The 18,698-nt window shown below is 38.0% G+C and overlaps 1 protein-coding gene across 1 annotated transcript; it reads right to left on the reverse strand.

The window, feature by feature from the left end:
• Positions 1 to 7,961: 7,961 nt before the first annotated feature.
• Positions 7,962 to 17,613, reverse strand: LOC111869909 (RING finger protein 11). The gene is made up of 3 exons (XM_023861780.2): positions 17,092 to 17,613; positions 11,403 to 11,551; positions 7,962 to 10,076 (listed from the first exon to the last, which is right to left on the reverse strand). The coding sequence occupies exons 1-3, from the start codon at positions 17,203 to 17,205 to the stop codon at positions 9,905 to 9,907; spliced, it is 435 nt and encodes a 144-aa protein (XP_023717548.1). The 5' UTR covers positions 17,206 to 17,613; the 3' UTR covers positions 7,962 to 9,904.
• Positions 17,614 to 18,698: the final 1,085 nt, after the last annotated feature.

Below are 18,698 nucleotides of genomic sequence, written 5' to 3' on the forward strand. Positions count from 1 at the left end.
TCCATTTGTAAAATGTCCTTATACTCAGTACAACAATTAAGAAGTTGGTAAGAAATACTCAATAAACACATACAAATTAATGAAAACACAAACGATTTATAAATTTACGAGTTCATCAAGAATAATTATTATTTTAATACGATTAAAAGTTGTTAAAAAAACTGAGTATAGAGAATATAAGAACACAATGAGTATGGAAAATATGTTTGAAATTATCTTTAATTACAGAATTAATTACTAAGGCTAAAGTGAGGTCTCAGAGCTATTAAGATGTGTGAGCGCTGGAACATAGAAATCAATTAATGTAAGACTCAGGCCATGTACTTTTCTCATAGACTTAGGCCTCTGAGGCTCATCTTACACTGAATGGATGGAATATGTCTTTTGTCAATCATGTAGAATATCTCAGTGTAATCTTCTGTAAGGGGATTACATGCTTTGCACTTAGAAATTATTGTAGCCAAGGCCTTCAGAACACTTATCAGAATTTATTCCCCACTGAAAGGGGAACGTTTAAGCACCAACATCAAACTAACTCTCCATAAGGCACTGATCAGATTAGTAATAACGTACACTTGTTCCGCCTGGGAATTAGTGGTAGACACCTACCTCTTAAAATTGCAGCGCCTGCAAAACGAGGTTCTGGGAACCAGTGGAGATTTTTCAAGGTGCACACCAGTCCGTGATTTGCACCAAGCTTTTAACCTTCCATATTTATATGATTATATAATAATATTGTGCAGGAAAGAAGCAGAAGTCATACAGAATTATGAGAATGAACATGTTCAGTGCATAGGACAAGGTGTAGCCGGACACAGAAAATATAAGTGGCTTAATCTTGGCAGTGTTCAAGCTTACGACTATTCAAGAGACTAGGCTGCGGTTGTAGCGTAAGACATGTAAGATAGGCATGATATGCTCTGCAAAGCCTATACTGACAGAGGGCTTGAGTGTAGTGTAGAAGCAAGAAATTTTCAGCAACATGCTATATAGGTGAAATGTACACTTGACGAAAGGCTAAGCATGTTCATAGGAGACAAACCCGTCTTCTTCTCAGAGAGGATGTTTCATAAGGACTATGACCTCAAGGGGTTCAGTTGAAAAAGAAATCTGGTGGTGAGTCTCAAGGGGCTTCATGCCAAGAACTGATTGGCAGTAAACCGACAGTCATAAAGTAACTCTGAGTCTGACTTGATAGTCAATGTGAAGAGTAGGAAGTTTGTGTGAGACAGCCGCCAGCCTGGGAGTTGTGGGATTATTGCCGGCCAGTAAGGGCATGAAAGCTGAGGAAGCTATGGCGTTGGTAAGCGTTACCAGGTGACAACCGGTGAAGATACAGCAAAATGAAGACTTAGTAAGTGCTGCTGTGAATTGTAGAATGTGTTAATTAGATATGGCACTATAGTCGCTTGTAGTTATGATCTGTAAGTGTTAAGTAAATCCAATTACCAATCCAAATCCCATACATAGCCACTCAATCACACGAAAATATTAAGATGTTCAATCAATCTAGTGTACATTGCCTTTCAAAAACCCTAGAAAAGGAAGTTAAAAGTGATGTAGGTATATAATTAGCTGCATTCATAAAGGTTTTATAATAGGGAATTTTAAGCAATCGTGAAAAATTCCTGATGAGATGAACTTATTGCATATGTGTTATCGCAGAACACGCAACTTGCTTTTTAGAACTTTTAAGTTTTAAACGTTAAAATCTCCTCTACATCACTAGTGTATATATACTACATGTTTTGACCAACACTGGTCATCTTCAGGTGTCTCTAAAATTGCTGATGAAACCACTGTGCTTCCATTTATTAAGTTAAATTTTTGGGACATGCCCTCGTCTATGTGCTCATGTGTCCTGTGGTGACAGGTAGTTCCTCTTATTGTGTCGTGTGTAGCTGTTAACAGCTACACACGACAATAAGAGGGTTTGGTGGGAAAGCCAGAAGGAAAGAGACCACTAGGAAGACCAAGATGAGGTGGTAGGATAATATGGAGATGAATCTTATAGAAACAGGATGGGATTGAACTGGATTAATCTGGCTCAGGAGAGGGACAAGTGGTGGGATCTTCTGCACACTGTAATGAATGTTCAGTTTCCATAAAGCATTTGGATATTGAGTAGCTCAGTGGCAGTCAGCTTTCCAAGGACTCAGCACAATGGAGTGTGTTAGTTATGTAACCCTAGAACACTGGTTGTTAATTACACTGACAAAACACTCACACTGCTAATATGGGGATGTAATATACTCATATTACTGGAATTAACATACAGTATCTGAAACGCTCTTCCATAACTTATCCATTTCACTGTTGTGGAAAGAATACAACAATGTGTGGTTGCATATTATGACAGCAGCATTTAATTCCAGTACATGATAAAAACAAGTATAACATTTAGTAAGTAAAAGGCTACTATGTTGAAACTAGGCCATGCCATAGTTCGGCAGTTAGTTGCTGGCTTCCCACTGCAGTGGCCCGGGTTCAAGCCCAGATCGGGTTATGTGGGATTTGTGATGGACAAAGTGCTATTGGGGCAGATTTTCTCCAAGTACTTCGGTTTCCCTTGCCAATTCTCATTCCATCGATTGCTCCACATTCATCATCATCTATCATCCAGGGCTGGTACAATTGGTCAATTAGTGGCCGACATGCAAAGTGGACTCAGTCTCACCCCAACCCAAGGAGAACACAGTTGAAACAAATCACACAGTCAATAAATTTTGGAAGTATCACATTTATCCATTATCTATACATCAACTCTCCATATGTCTTCAAGGCATACTGCTTAATTAGTTAAGCACAGGGACAACATTATCTTTCACCTTTATGAGCGAAAGTACTCAATAATGTACAATGTACACAAAATCAATTGAACTGAATCCTACTATAGTTAAGTGCTCACAAAGAGCTGAATCATGTTGTACATATTGTTAAAATGTCAGCAGAATCAGAGAAGACGGTAATGTAAGGCCATACGGTCTGCTACATATCTACCAACATTCTGGAGGAACATGATGCCACTGTCACCTATTCTACTCTGAAGATGGAGACCCTAAGGTCCTCAAATATGTTACCTACCTATCAGACCCCATAGAAAACCACAATTCTCACCACTATGAGAATCTCAAATAAAATACAAGCCAGAGAACTCTTCATCACATCTATTAACTTTCTCCACTAATTTCAGAGTAGATGCAATACAAGACATGTCTCTCTTGATCCAAACTCTGAACGCGCTGTTTCTCTTCCCATACAACCTATTATGAAAATCTATTTGTATCTCTTGCACACTGGCTGTAGGTTTGAGCATTAAAAAAGACTTGTCATTTTAACACACAACATAGCAGGAGGAAATGCCCATAACAATGAAAAATATGAATGTGTGATGGCACTACACATCGAACATTAGAAGTGCAAAATGCAAGCACAGCAGTCTCAACAGAAAGTTTTAAAACACCTTACAATGACAAATTTTGATCGAAAATGTAGTGTACAATGTGGTTTTAAATAGGTTTAAGTCTCATTATGTATATGTAGTAACTTTTAAATGAAGTTTTAAAGGAGTGTTGCATGCAAGACGGAATATCAGAGACATCTGTTAATTAATAAACAATGTGCAACAGGATGCTACAACATAACCCTAAAAAAGAGTGAGATATTTATAAAATTAATTCAATGGTTTTGAACAGTTTACTGCAGTCAAAAAGTTTGTTTCTCCATTTCAATGAAGGAAGGATCATCCAGATATGACTTCTTCATACTACTTCCCAAATCTCTCATCACATCTTGAACAAGAAAGAAACACTATGTAAGATTTGAGGCTTTCACGGCGGTGACTATGAAGAAAGAAACACGTCAGGATAATGTATGACCCTTAAATTACTAAGCACTTGGTATCATGCAAAATTCTTTTTAATGTTCAACATATTGTGGGGGGGTTTAACAACAGGCGGCAGGTTACACATCCATCTCAATTACAGAAGTTTAATTCACACAATAATCCTCATATTGTTTGGAATACACTGCATGATAAAAAATGTCACATATTGCTTAATTTTTTATGTATTTGTCCAGTGAAGCACGGGTTTTGTAGATCATGTGACAAACATACAGATCAATTAACAATTTAAAATTGCTTAAAGGAAATGTGAAACTTGTTCTGGACCCAACATTACCAGCCTCAAAATGGGTTTCAGTGTATCACCACATTCTTTTTGTCACAGTAATATCACTACATACTTTCATTTCATTGCAAAAGTTACTTACATACTTATCACATCTACAACACAGTAACGTCTTCACAAACCTCCCCCCCCCAACACACACACACAGTTACTGAATCATAATATTTCAAAGAAAATAAATGGGGGAAACAATACAAACAATAAAATTCAATCACCCAACATTTGAGGATTACTGATCAGCATAACGTTTAATTATTTAGAAAAGAATGAAAATCATAACATGATCTGAAATATTGCATATTTCAAACTAATGCCATATGTCAAGATTTAATTTATCTCGTGTACCTAACCACTGGGGAAGATGTCACTTTTTAGGATTTCTCAAAACAACAGACTGAAGTGTTGTGATCATACAATCCACACTGCAATTAATTGCAATTTTCATTATATACATCAAAAATAATTTAAGGTTGGCTAACCCAGCTGCACTATGGCCCTGGGTTTGACTCAGCCTCTAACAGAAATGAGTACCAGGAATTAATTAAATAATTTTCCTGGGGAGTGAAGCACAGCTGGCGCGTAAGGCTGACAACCTTACCGCCATCTCTGAGCTGATTGTATAGATAATGTGGGACCCTCAACATCTCACAACCCTATGGGCCTTCACAGCTTGGTACAGGGATAGCTTTACTTTTTTACCCGTGTTCTAGTGTGTGCACCAACACAGGGGCATGAACAGTATTATGTCTTCAGTTCGAGCCAAAGCAAGGTGTGCCTGTGAGAAAGGAAGGATTTAATATTCTGCACCTACCCTCAAACCAGGATCTGACTTGCAACCAATGGTAAAAACTGTTACACTGATTTAGGTTCATCACCGTAGCAAGTTAGAACCCTCCTAAGAGACAGTCTAACTACAGAGAGTGGTGATCTTGCCTTATGTGAACTACAGGTCCCATTGGTCCGGTGGTAAGGGTTACAAGGTGGGTAGACATGACTCTTTCATCATGCCAGGTAACCTGTCTAAGGGAAGGAAACATTGAATAAAATCCCTGGCCCTCCAAGAGGCTGGCAACTTGCTCAAGTAAGAAGAGAGTTACTCACAATCCTCATTGTTTCATGTTTGAGCACAGAAGGGGCTACCAAGCTCAACCTTTGCAGATGATGATGATGATGATGATGGTGGTGGTGGTGGTGGTGGTGGTGGTGGAGGAGGAGAATAATAACATGGTTCTTAGGATGGTGTAGAGGCAGGGTTCCTGATCACCATTCCTCCGAGTTTGACTGGGACAGGGAGTTCTTACAGAGATGGGATGAGGCAGTTCATGGACTAAGATGGAAGAAAGGAGATTTTAGATACACAAATGACAAGTCTGGAAGCAGGCAGCTGTTTCATTGCTCACAATAAGACACCTATATTAAGCGATCATTCTGTTGTGGTTAAGGTGTTTATTATTAGTGATTTGTGCTGTTCAACAAATAAGATTATCAGATTCAGAAGAGAACTGAACCTGGCTTGATTAGTCTTGAAACTGAGAGCCAAGATCTTCATCACCTAACTCAAGCAAGCAAGATCCCGTCCGAAGCCTACAGGCTTTTCTGTTTTGGTACGCAACGCACCACTTATACTCTGAGACTCATGCTCACTGACTAGTCTGGTGCCCTGTTAACCAGTCCACTCTCAAGACCATACACTACTCCAAGAACCACAAAGGGAATACATGAGGTTGCTGACAGATGAAGGTCAGTGACAACAAAGGTTGATTGCAGTGTATTATTACAAAATATCTCATACACCTGCATATATTTATGAGTTTAATGCACATTTCTCTATAATTAAGAGATATCCTAGATTTTAAGATACATGACACTAACAGTGATATCTTCATTTTAAGTCAACTCTTGATTTATTTGAATTTCTGCAATTTATTACATATCTATGATTAAAAAAACTGAACTCAAGAATCAACCCACACAAATATCACTGCAATAGCCCACCTTAATCCTGATCATTCCTTCTACTGGGACATTACTCTTAAATCACATACATGGATATTATGAAAGAAACATGGAAGTAACAGGAGTCACTATGGCATTAGAACATACAAAAACCTTTGAGGTTATGGCATAACCTACAAACATTAACACCCAAACACATGCCTGGAAAATTCAGAATTCTATGTTCATGTGATACAAAAACTAAACCATCATAATTAAAAAAGTGTATCTAAATGACTCCAATATTACATTCCAGATCAAGTTTGGAAGGCAAGAAAATGTAAGGCCATAGTCAATAAAATTATGCCATTTAGAATCTTAGAAACATGAGTGTTGCTTCTTTGTCCATTACTGAACTAACTATATAGAGTGCAGATCTATATAACTGCAGCATATTTTAAAGCACAGTAAGGCATCCTGGCATATGTATAACAATGTTTGGCAATATGCAATGCAGACTGCTAGAAAACATGCTACTCGAAATGTAATTCATTACTTAATGTGTAGAAATTGCACAGTTCACAAACTCTCTTCAATGAAAAAGAACTGTGACGTGTTCATTGAGAGATTTCCTATTGTCATTTCCTCAGATACTCATTCTATGCTCAAAAGGAAGGCAAACGAAATTAGTTGAAAATCCTACTCTCTCATATCTTGTTTTATATTGGTTTGAGAAAACCTAACAAAGTGACATTCAAAGCTGATTTAACATATTTGCCTTTCCAGATCTATAATCACAAAATAAGAACATATTTTTGAAACATGCAAGATGGACAAAGCCATGAGCACACACCATTTAATCATACTACTGTAGACTTAATAGAAAGGGAACTGGAACTTTCAGTAGAACAAGGACATTATGATTGCGGTTCTAATCCTGGTTTTTTGAAAAAATATCTGAAACATTCATTCTTCATAAAGCATTGTTTAACAGTAGGAAGATGCGGATAAATAAATTTAATAAAATAGTCAGAGAAGGCTGAAGCATATAGACCTAAGTCACTGTCCCTAATAAAACCATTTTCATTTCATTCATCCTTCTTTTGGGGGGAGAAAAAAAAAGATGTTAAGACTACATTTATTTCCATCTTCAGACAATTCACATAATATTAAATTATAAGTAGAATATAAACATAAACAAACTACAATTTTGGACTTACCTTAACTTTTAAATACAGTAAACTCTTGGTTATGCAGTATTCAAGCACCTAGAATTCTCATCCAACTGGCAAACATTTCAAGGAATATTTATCCTTTTTATGGAGTCATTCAAAAACAAATTTTTCATGTGCACATGTTCACCCCCATGTGGAAATTCTGCCAGCCATCACTTGCAGTGCTACCACCTGTCAATCTTCTTGCAGATACCATTACTGTAAAGGCTAGTTGAATTTGTGACTGCATTACAGTATATATATCTGAAATCTTTCATCCACCAATCATTAATCAGGTATGTTACCTAGCAAGACTGGAACTACAGCAGAAGAGATTCATTCTGATATATTGGGTTTTCGGACTTTATCCATCTTCCTGGTTTTTAAGATAACTAATAAAAACACGACGTTTCGGAAACTGGATCTGTTTCCGTCCTCAGGTGAAGGAAAACACCTATTCTGTTGGGTCCGTTAGAAAGAGCTAGCCTCAATCACTGGACGATTGAGTGATCCAGTGAGTGAGGCTAGCTCTTTCTAACGGACCCAACAGAATAGGTGTTTTCCTTCACCTGAGGACGGAAACAGATCCAGTTTCCGAAACGTCGTGTTTTTATTAGTTATCTTAAAAACCAGGACGATGGATAAAGTCCGAAAACCCAATATATCAGTGTGTTATACACCATCGTCAGAATCCTACAGTAACTACTAGATTCATTCTGACCCTGCATAAGAATTCTGCAGGTTTCTCTCATGGAATCAGCCAATTCATGTATCCAGCAGAATCCCTTTCCCCATACATGCTGAACAAGGGGGTTTACTGTACTTATTATAACAAAAAATATACCAGACTTGTATCTTTGAAGCTGAAATAAGAAAACAAATATTAAATTATACAATGTAAATGAACTGACAAAATTATCATGTAACAACATGGAATATTCAGTTGACTGTGTGCATTACTAACCTGCAGCTATCCACATTCCATCATACAGATAAAGAATCAAAACAAAACAGTTCAGATGAGCTCATGGTCAGCCCTGAGGTAGCATTTAGAGTTCTAAAATATAATCTACCTGCAAAGTGTGATAAGCAGGAACAGAAACTGAAAATGCACTACTCTGTTCATTAATACCTTATATTAAGTAACATCATTTTACAAATACAGTCACAGTAAACTACATTTCAGATACTGTGCTCTTCAATGATGGGGATAACAACTGCTGGAATGAAGACAGGAAGACAAAAAAAAAAAAAAAAAAACTTAAAAAATGAGATGACATATAATCACTTTCATGCTACATCATTAAAATTAATGTTGCACAAGTCTTAAAGTTTTCAAACACACACCTTTAGGGCAATCCTTTTCATATGACTGAGCATTTTTCAAAATAATTTGCAATTCATGACACGCATTACTTCAGGAAATGAAAGTGTGACATCCACAGAAAAGAAACAGAGTTTGATAAAATTTCATGCCACTTGATCTGTAGAATTGCAACTAACAATTACAGCAAGTGCAAATTCTCTAAATGCCACCTCAACACCCATAACACCGAAGTCACAGATACAGTGTATATAAAGGACTAGATAAACTGCTACAGAAATTAATTTCTCTTTCAGACCAAAAGCCTTTACACTGAGCAGTGCATTCAAATACCATTTTCTCAAGTATCAGCAATCTAATAAGAAATACATTAACTTGACACACAGGGTAAGGATTGCACACAAAGACAATAATCTCACAGATAACAGTTTCGCATTAAATTAAAATAGTGTCAAAAGCCAAAAAGTTGCATACAAATATTGCATCACATCATGACATGTTCTGTTAATGTTATATTAAAATATGTATAAGTTACCAAAAAAACAACACATGTCCATACTCATGAGGCAGGTTAATCTATAACAACTCAACTTGCCTATCAACAAGTGCAATGTTTGAGAATAAAATTTCTTAAATGTGTGAAATTAAGTAACTCACAACACAAGGACAAGAGTCTTTCAATTAGTTGGTGACTTCTGTGGACATTAATACTTCCAACTCTGTTATCTACATAATAAAGGGTCTATAAACATTGCATGATATTGGCATCAAGAGGATACAATATCCCTGGTATGCTACTGCAGTTTTCTCATTGATGCTGGTTCATATTTTTATATATTATATTAAGTATAACTAGCATAAATTATCACAACATTCTTTTAAGTCTAAGCACTTCTGCAGATGATATGAAAATAAAATGCCTATTTTCTACATTGGCATATGCTTTTATCATGTCACATGAAGCAGACAGCACCTCCTCCAGCAAGTCTAATGTCACATCTTGTGTACCCTGCAATATAATTCCTTTCTTCCCTTATCACACAGATTTATTTGTTACGATCACAGTTGCATTATTTCGGAGACTGCAGCTATGGTTCCAGATTCATCTCCACTGTGGTCAGTCCTGGTAATGTTGGATGATAACGGTGGTGCTGCCACCATCACCACCGCTGCCACCACCAACATCACTGCTGCCATACTTCTGCGCTCACAGTCGAGCACCTTATGCTGGCTCAGACAGGCTAGTTGGTCTCGTAACTTGTAAGCAAGGCTGCATCCACTGGCTCCATGCATGATGGACATGTGAAGCTTCTCATAAGCCAGTCATCAATACATTCCACATGATAGGTGTGCATGCAAGGCAAGTAGCGTATTGCATCGCCTACCATGAATTCGATCATGCAGATAACACACCTGCAGGCAATGAAAAAAAAAGTGTTGTTGGAAAAAATATTAGGAATGATATGTCTAGAATAAAGAAAGTTGGATACAGTCTTCTGTATTTAACTTCTGCATCATGTTATGTTTAGTAATTAAAAAATAATAACTATTATGTTTACCAGTGGAGGGCTCTTGTGAACACGGTACTGAACCTTCGGGTTCCATAAAATGCTGGGAAATTCTTGAGTAGCTGCAGAATTGGTGGATCCTCAAGAAGGGCTCAGCTCCCTGAGCATAACTATTAAGTTTACTTTCATAACTGCTCACACATTTCAAGGATGACATTTTACTGAAAACTACTATACTTTTCAATCTCTCAGGACATCAGCATGTGGTACACTATAAAATTTATTACTGAATTCTCATATCTTTCATAATTACTATATTAAAATAGGATTCAGTTCTGAATATTGTTCTACTGCATTACATATGCTTAAATTATTATTATCTCTTTTCCAAATAAAATCAATATAAGTAAGTAAAGTAAAGGTTTACCTGTAATAGGGGTCTCACATTTTCTAGACAATCGGCTCACAGATGGCAGCAAGGCCAGGGCCATGTCTAGAGGTAATGTTCCCACCTCATGACTCGTGGTACGCGGGTTCAAATACCCGGCGGAGGTCGTCAAATTTTTAAGGGCGGAAAAATTCAGGGAACAAGTCCTCCAGGAGGGACTTTAAGCTGTGTGTCCCGTGTCGTAACTTTATGGCACGTAAAGAACCTCATATCCCCAAAGGGGATCACTGAGCCAAATTCCAGGACGTTTCCCGCCCAACAATAGTCTCTAAGGCCTCTGATAGATGGGGGAAGCATTATAGACACCGCTAAGCAAGTGACCGAACTTGCTTGCTCGGCAGGACTGATGGTACGCACCATTTATCGGTAGGGTATAGAGACTGGTAGAATATAATAGAGGGAAGCACAATAGATCAAACTGGTCGCGGTGCACGGGGAAACCCACCCTCTCTAAAATAACTAACTAATAAATAACTAAGGCCAGGGCCATAGTGTGGCTGGAAGGATTAGGTCAATTGAAAAAAAATCCAATGACCTCATCAGGACTTAAACCCGCGACCTTCCGACTTGTAGCATAGTGCCTCAACCAACTACGCTACTGCATGCCCCACCCCCTTTGTTTAACAGACAATACTAAATTTCAGTACCCTTCTGGAATTGTGCACAGAAGCCTTGATTTTGAAGCAATGATTTCCCTTACCAATCAAACTAAAAAACAGGGTACTGAATTTGTGATGAGTTATAAGTGCATAAAAAATTTGGGGAAATAAAAATGAGACCTACTCCCTGTTCTTTTTACATCCTTCATATGTTCCTGCAGGAAGATGCTGAATCAATCCAATCCGTTTTGCAATTTTGACTTGTTCCTCTTCAGTCAGCTGTGCAGCAGGTCGGCACACGTTGGGGGACGGATAGTAGACTGGCATAGCCTCCTGAAATGCCCCAAATAATAAAAGTGAGACTAGCACAGGCAAGAGACGTTAAAATTACACAACTCACAAATACATTTTATTTATATGCTTGAGAGCTGGACACCTGAAAGATGAAATGAGAGCCGTCCAAGAACTGTGGGAAGAAGAAATATTAACCAAAATGGAAAAAACGCCAAGAAAAGATGGATGTCAAGATAGACTGAAATCAAGAATTTCAAAGAAATACAGATGTACACTATTTAAAAACCAGACATAAACATGACCTGCAAATGGCAAATGTTAATCTCACTAAATGTCAGGCAGGAGCACAATACACAGGTAATAAGTTATTCAGTAAACTCTTACACCTGAAATCAAAAGTTTATATCATGACATGAACGTAGTAAACCCTGCATAAAAAGATTACCTCTTAACTCATTCTCCCTACTCTGTAGATGATTTTACTTACTCACGCATGGAGCTGAGCCCCTCTGGAGGAGCCGCCAATTCAGCAGCTACTCAAGAATTTCCCAGCATTTTATGGAACCTGAAGGTTCATTACCGTGTTCACAAGAGCCCTCCACTGGTTCCTATCCTAAGCCAGATCTATCAAATCAATAACATCCCATCCTATCTCTCTAAGATCCATTCTAATATTGTCCACCCACCTACGCCTTGGTCTTCCTTGTGGTCTCTTTCCTTCTGGCTTTTCCACCAATATCCTATACGCATTCCTCGTCTCTCCCATTTGTGCTACATGACCTGCCCACCTCATCCTCCTTGACTTGATCATCCTAATTATACTTGGAGAAGAGTACAAGTTATGAAGCTCCTCATTATGCAGTTTTCTCCAACCTCCCGTCACTTCATCTCTCTTCGGTCCAAATATTCTCCTCAACACCCTGTTCACAAACACCCTCAGATGATTTTACTCACACCGAAAAATGTTAAGCTTTTTGTATCTCTGTGTGAAATAAGATTCTTGTTTGTAGTTCTCTTAAACATTTTTAAGCTGCATGTGTATCTATATGTGAAATATGTTTCTCTAGTTGTATTGACATGTTCTACATCTTTCAGTTTTGCTCAAAGAAGGACCTATGGAATGCAAAGAAATTCTCCTCTACTCCCCTCTAAGCCACTCAACTGATTGTTTTATATCTTGGTCACAAAACTTATTTGCATTCAGTTCTGCACGAAAGAAAAGTTCCTATAAAAATCATAATTTCATCTTATGATCTGGAGCAGAAAAAAAACACTTTGTAATACACCAGTTTCAAATGACATGCTAAAACACATTAAGACTGAAATTAAATACACTTAAAAGTTAGCACATGTAACTTACTTACTAATGGAGCTGTGCTCTTCTTGAGGATCTGCCAATTCTGCAGATACTCAAGAATTTCCCAGCATTTTATGGAACCCGAAGGTTCATTACCATGTTCACAAGATCCCTCCGCTGGTCCATATCCTGAGCCAGATCAATCAAATCCATACCACCCCATTCTATCTCTCTATGATCCATTTTAATATTATCCACCCACCTACACCTTGGTCTTCTGAGTGGTCTCTTTCCTTTGGCTTTCCCACCAATATCCTATACTAGCTTTTGCATTTATAGATGAAGCAACTATAACCAAAATTAAATCTTTTTGTTCATCAATGAGCTCCATTATGTACCACACAAACATAAAGCTGTACTCTAATAAGTGGCAATGTGTATCAGTGTATAAAGCAAACAGAGTTACATGGAAAAATTGGCAAATTGGGCATGGAAAATCAAGAACATATTGTTCAAGTCTGGTGCAATGGAAAAAAAGAAAAGACTGAGAACATGAAGGAAATATGTAACACGATAGTACCTTAAATTAGGCCATTACCATTTCCTTCCACATTCTAAGTCATTATTCACTAACCATCCTATTACTTCATGCTACATAATCTCAGAAATTGGAAGGATCATTAAATGAATCAAGAATGAATGATGAACACACCAAATTGACAGGAGCAGGGGCCTCAAATCTGTAGAGTACCAATATATCATTACTGAACTAACTAACTCCATGGAGCTGAGCCCTTCTTGAGAACCCACCAGTCACTCAGATACTCAAGAATTTCTCAAAATTTTATGGGATCCAAAGATTCATTACTGTGTTCACAAGTGCCCTCCAATGGTCCCTAAGCCAAGGCAGATGAATCCAGTCCATACCTGTCTTTACTGAACAGAATATTAATTAAAACCAAGAGAAGAGTCAATTAACAGATTAAATTAACAGTGGAGGGCTAACATAAAAGTGGCTTATACTTAAGAACATCACTGCTCTCCAACTGAAGAATTTGTTACCATTACACGAAGTATTTTTATGTACCGGGAAAAACAAGAATTTGTCATTTGGAAACTGAACTTCTTCAATAAGTCTGTATATAGTTCATCTATATATTACTTTACATCCTGTCATTTTAGTTTACAATTAGCTGCAAGCTTCAAACCAGACATGGTTACCTACTAGGCACCTACATTATTTTTTAATTTTTTATGGATTTACATTTGATACACAGACCATAAATATTTTCATCTATTATGATTGCAGAGACTCTTAAAACATGTTCTAGTAGTCAAGTGATGTAAAATGGTTTCAATAGTTTTAAAATTGTTGCATGTGAGTTCTTTATAAAAGGCTAGATCATTCATGAATTTTATACAGGAAGACAAAGAATTTCCACTGTTAAATTCAATTCAATTTTATTTCATCCATGACTCATTATACATGATATGGGACAAGTCAAAGAGTTAAAGTTAAAGAGTTCAGCCATTTTGTAAAATCTAAACTAAAATTCAATTTTACATAAGCTGGGAATGGAAGGAAGGCCTTTCGAACCTTATAAGAAGGGCTCATCAGCCTGGCTAGTAGAGGATAACTGACCTGTTACAATTAGTATTGTAAACAGAAATTATATTCAACACATCACTGTTACCTTAAATACTCTTATATAACAATGGAATACACAAAAGTAATCAGTATTACTGTATCATTCTTGTCAACTATAAGAAATTTCATTCTGTAATAAAATGTTAATATTAAGAGATATAATTAAGCATGTGAAAAGGAAACTACGTGCATACTGATAATTTTTTTCGCAGAACTATTGTGAGTATCCATTCTCTTACATCCACCAATTTGTTACATATGTAATGGTAGAAGTCATATGCTCACAGACAAAGCGTGCAGGAGACCCTAGAAGAGATACTCACTACAATTGAAAGTGAAAGCGGAAATGCTGAAGTGCAGTGGAACAATATAAAAGAATGCATGTTAGATACTATCAGTGATTTGGTTGGTAAAGTTGAGAAGATAGCAAGAAAACCATGGGTTACACAGGAGATGATGAGTAAAATGGAGGAGCAAAGGAAATGGAAGAATGTAAACAATGAAGAAGGCAGGAGGAAATACAGGAGACTGAGGAATGAATTGAAAAGAGCCAAGGACAGGGCCAAAAAGGAATATCTTGAGAAGATATGTAATGAGATTATGGAATTTCAAAGAACAGGCCGTTATGATTTGATGTACATGAAGACAAAAGAACTAGGATGGAAAGAGAATCATGGGATTCAAAATGTTGGCATCGAAGACTCCCAGGGGAATAGAATAGTAGATCAGAGGCAAGTGCTGAAAATTTGGGAAAAGTATATTACAGTATATGATCAATCTAACCAGCCAGAAACCTTGGAAGTGGAACCCGAAGAATAAGTAGATACAGAAGAATATTTTAAAAGTGAGGTGGAAAAAGCTATCAAGGACATGAGGAATGGAAAGGCTACAGGAGATGCTACAGATGCTGTACCTGGAGATGTGCTCAAGTTACTGGGAGAAGGTGGTTTGAAAACACTGACAAAACTAATGAACACCATATATGAAAGTGGAGAGTGGCCCAAGGACTTTACAGAAGTTACAATGATTGCCTTAAAGAAAAAGACAAAAGCTACAAAATGCAGCGACCATCGCACAATAAGTCTTATTGCACATACAGCAAAGATAATAGCAAAGATACTTAAAAGAAGAATTGAAAGGAAAATAGAGGATGTACTTGGAGAAGATCAGTTTGGATTTAGAAGAGGAAAAGGAACCAGGGATGCAATTGGGATGATGAGAATTATAGCGGAACGAACTTTGGAGATAGATGAAGAACTGTGTGTTTGCTTCATAGACTGGCAGAAGGCATTTGACCGGGTAAACTGGACCAAATTAATGCAGATCCTGAAAGAAACAGGTATCGATTGGCATGAAAGAAGATTGATTAGCAAATTGTACATGGATCAGAAAGTTAGAGTACGACTGGACAGGGGGGAGACAGGAAGTGTGCAGATTGGAAGAGGAGTTCGACAAGGATGCTGTTTATCACCAATTCTGTTCAACTTGTACAGCGAATGCCTTACCAAGGAAGCTCTGGATGGGCTCGGTGACTTCAAAGTAGGAGGGCAAATTATTCAAACTGTGAAATATGCAGATGACCTTGTGTTAATGGCTAAGGAAGAAACTGTGCTACAGGGCATGATTGATAGACTAATTGAAATTGGAAGGTGCTATGGCATGGAAATGAATGTGGAGAAAACAAAAGTAATGAAAATTTCGAGACAACCAACCACAGTCACAATAAAGATAGACCAAAAACAACTGGAGAATGTGAAATGTTTTAAATATTTGGGTAGCTTGTTAACAGATGATGGATGGTGCACTTGCGAAATTAAATCTAGGACTGCCATGGCAAAAGCTGCATTTAGCAAGAAGAAGAATCTTTTTACCAGCAAATTGGACTTAAATTTAAGAAAGAAACTAGTGAAATGCTACGTTTGGAGCATCGCTTAGTATGGGGCTGAAACTTGGACAATTAGGGCAGTAGATCAGAAATACCTGGAAAGCTTTGAAATGTATTGTTGTAGAAGGATGGAGAAGATCAGTTGGACTGATTATGTGAGAAATGAAGAAGTGTTATTTAGAGTCAGTGAGCAGAGGAATATCCTACATGAAATAAGAAAACGGAAGGCTAATTGGATTGGTCATATCTTACGCGGTAACTGCCCTCTAAAAAAAGCTATTGACGGAAAGGTAGAGGGGCGGACAGAAGTGACCAGAAGATGAGGAAGAAGACGTAAGAAGATGCTGGATGACCTTGGGGACAGAAGAGGATATTTTCATTTGAAGGAGAAAGCTCTAGATTGCATCATGTGGAGGAACTGTTCTGGAAGAAACTGTGGACCTGTCGTCTTGACAGATTACAGATGAATGTAATTGTACCATATTTACTTATATCATGTTTCAATGCTTAGTATATGGAAAAAAGCAACCTTTTGTATAAATTCTGTCATGCCAAATTTCACATAGCTTTCGTGATAATGGTTGTAACTTTCAAGGTTAATTCTGCAAATTGATCACAGTTATCTCGAGTTCCATCCACTGCTTATTTTGTTTCAATTTACTATCTCCTTATTTTTATACTACTGTCTCTCAACACCTTGAATTAAAATCTGTAAATACTGTTTTAGTTATGAAACAAAACAAAATTACCTGGTAAGGAGGCGGTGGACCCAGCTGATCAGAGGAAGACGAATCCCTTGTACCATCACTACCTCTCAATAGAGATATGTCATCAGCTGTAGAACCTTTCAGGCAGTTCCCCATTTCCTTTCTTACGCTGAAACTGACAAAGGAATGGCGAAACACCTCCCACCAACAGGACACATTTACTAACCAATGTAACAAGCTGACAAGATGCAAATGTGACCGTGCTGTACTATTGCTGTTTCATCTTGAAAGCTATAAAATTAGAACGACACCAGAATCATTTCACCTAATTTTGCCGATATGAATGGGTGCCCTATACTGAATGTTATCTTACGTTTCCAAAATAACAATTCATAATTTCAATGTGAGGCTATGTATCACGACCAAGTTTTCCTTAGCTAAAGCGGATTGATACAGGACACAAAGAAGTCAACACTAAATCACAACAAACACACCAGTCGACGACAGAAATGTATACACTTGCGCTCTAGCGGCACAGATTTACTCACTAATACAGTTCACTAACATTACGAAAATTACTATATGCCTAATATGCTGCCATCTGTCCAGTCAATCTGGCACTTTAGCACTCGAATATGTTAACGAACGGCACCCACGGACGACAATAGAAGCTCTAAAGAAGCCACAATTTTTAACTATGGAATAATATTGTCGCGTGTTGGCTGTGTGACGAGACAGATAACTTCACGCCGGTCTAGGATCTAGAGAATTTATTGCACACTTTTATCCATACTTACACAATTCACAATTTCAGTGTCCCAATTACTTCTTCTGCTATAGTCACTTCCATTGGTGCATTGAACCCCCTTACATAGACCTCTCGCGGACCACACAGAAAACAGCTTATATTGTTGGACGTGTTTACCAACCGATTTCTTAGCAACTCAATGTTGCGTGACGTCACAACCTAGCGTGGCGGGGTGTTTACCGAGCGTTGCGTAGTGACAGAATAAGTGGGGATAAGTGATGTCACTTGCAGAAACACAAAGTTCACGTGACCCATACTTCCTGTTGCGCTATCCAAGAGTTGTCACCTAGCAACGCGCTGATACAATCCGCAACTCTCCCTTTGCGAGCTTGACCCGAGGCCTCTGTGGCTAAACAGTTTCTGCACAGAGCGAATACCCCACAATGAGGATTCATAATAAAGGGTGTTATGCAACCCGTTTCTGAGGAGCAGCTCGGTAAACACGTCTCGCGTCAACAAATACGCGATCAACAATAGAATAGCGGTATTTTCTATGTGGCCCGTGCCTTGAAGTTATATCCGGGACACGTACCCTTGTGGAGACGGGGTCGAATACCTCCACCATGACCCTGAGAGTCGTAGGAAGCGACGAAAGGGGAAGTCTCAAATCTGAGACAATAAAATATAGTCGTGAGTCCCAAGGGACTCGGACCAGAAAAAGACTGCTCTGACAAGGACCAGTAGCGTTTAAAAAAAAACAGACCCATCCTCTCGTCAGAGTGGGTGCCCTACAAAAACAAGACCGTAACTGTCAAAGAGTGATAAAAATCTAGTCATGAGCCCCAAATTGGGCTCGAAACCAAGACTTACTGACTGACTGACCGTCAGTCGCAATGTGAAT

Source organism: Cryptotermes secundus, unplaced genomic scaffold (assembly GCF_002891405.2).
Source record: "Cryptotermes secundus unplaced genomic scaffold, Csec_1.0 scaffold958, whole genome shotgun sequence".
Taxonomy (NCBI): Eukaryota; Metazoa; Arthropoda; class Insecta; order Blattodea; family Kalotermitidae; genus Cryptotermes; species Cryptotermes secundus.

What these genes read in the sequence shown, in the direction of transcription:
- LOC111869909 (XM_023861780.2), bottom strand. Translation starts at nt 17,205, where the DNA reads ATGGGGAACTGCCTGAAAGGTTCTACAGCTGATGACATATCTCTATTG. An exon ending in GTCCACCGCCTCCTTACCAG is followed by an intron (nt 11,552 to 17,091) that starts GTAATTTTGTTT and finishes GGGGCATTTCAG; the next exon opens with GAGGCTATGCCAGTCTACTA. An exon ending in GGATGTAAAAAGAACAGGGA is followed by an intron (nt 10,077 to 11,402) that starts GTAGGTCTCATT and finishes CATTGCCTGCAG; the next exon opens with GTGTGTTATCTGCATGATCG.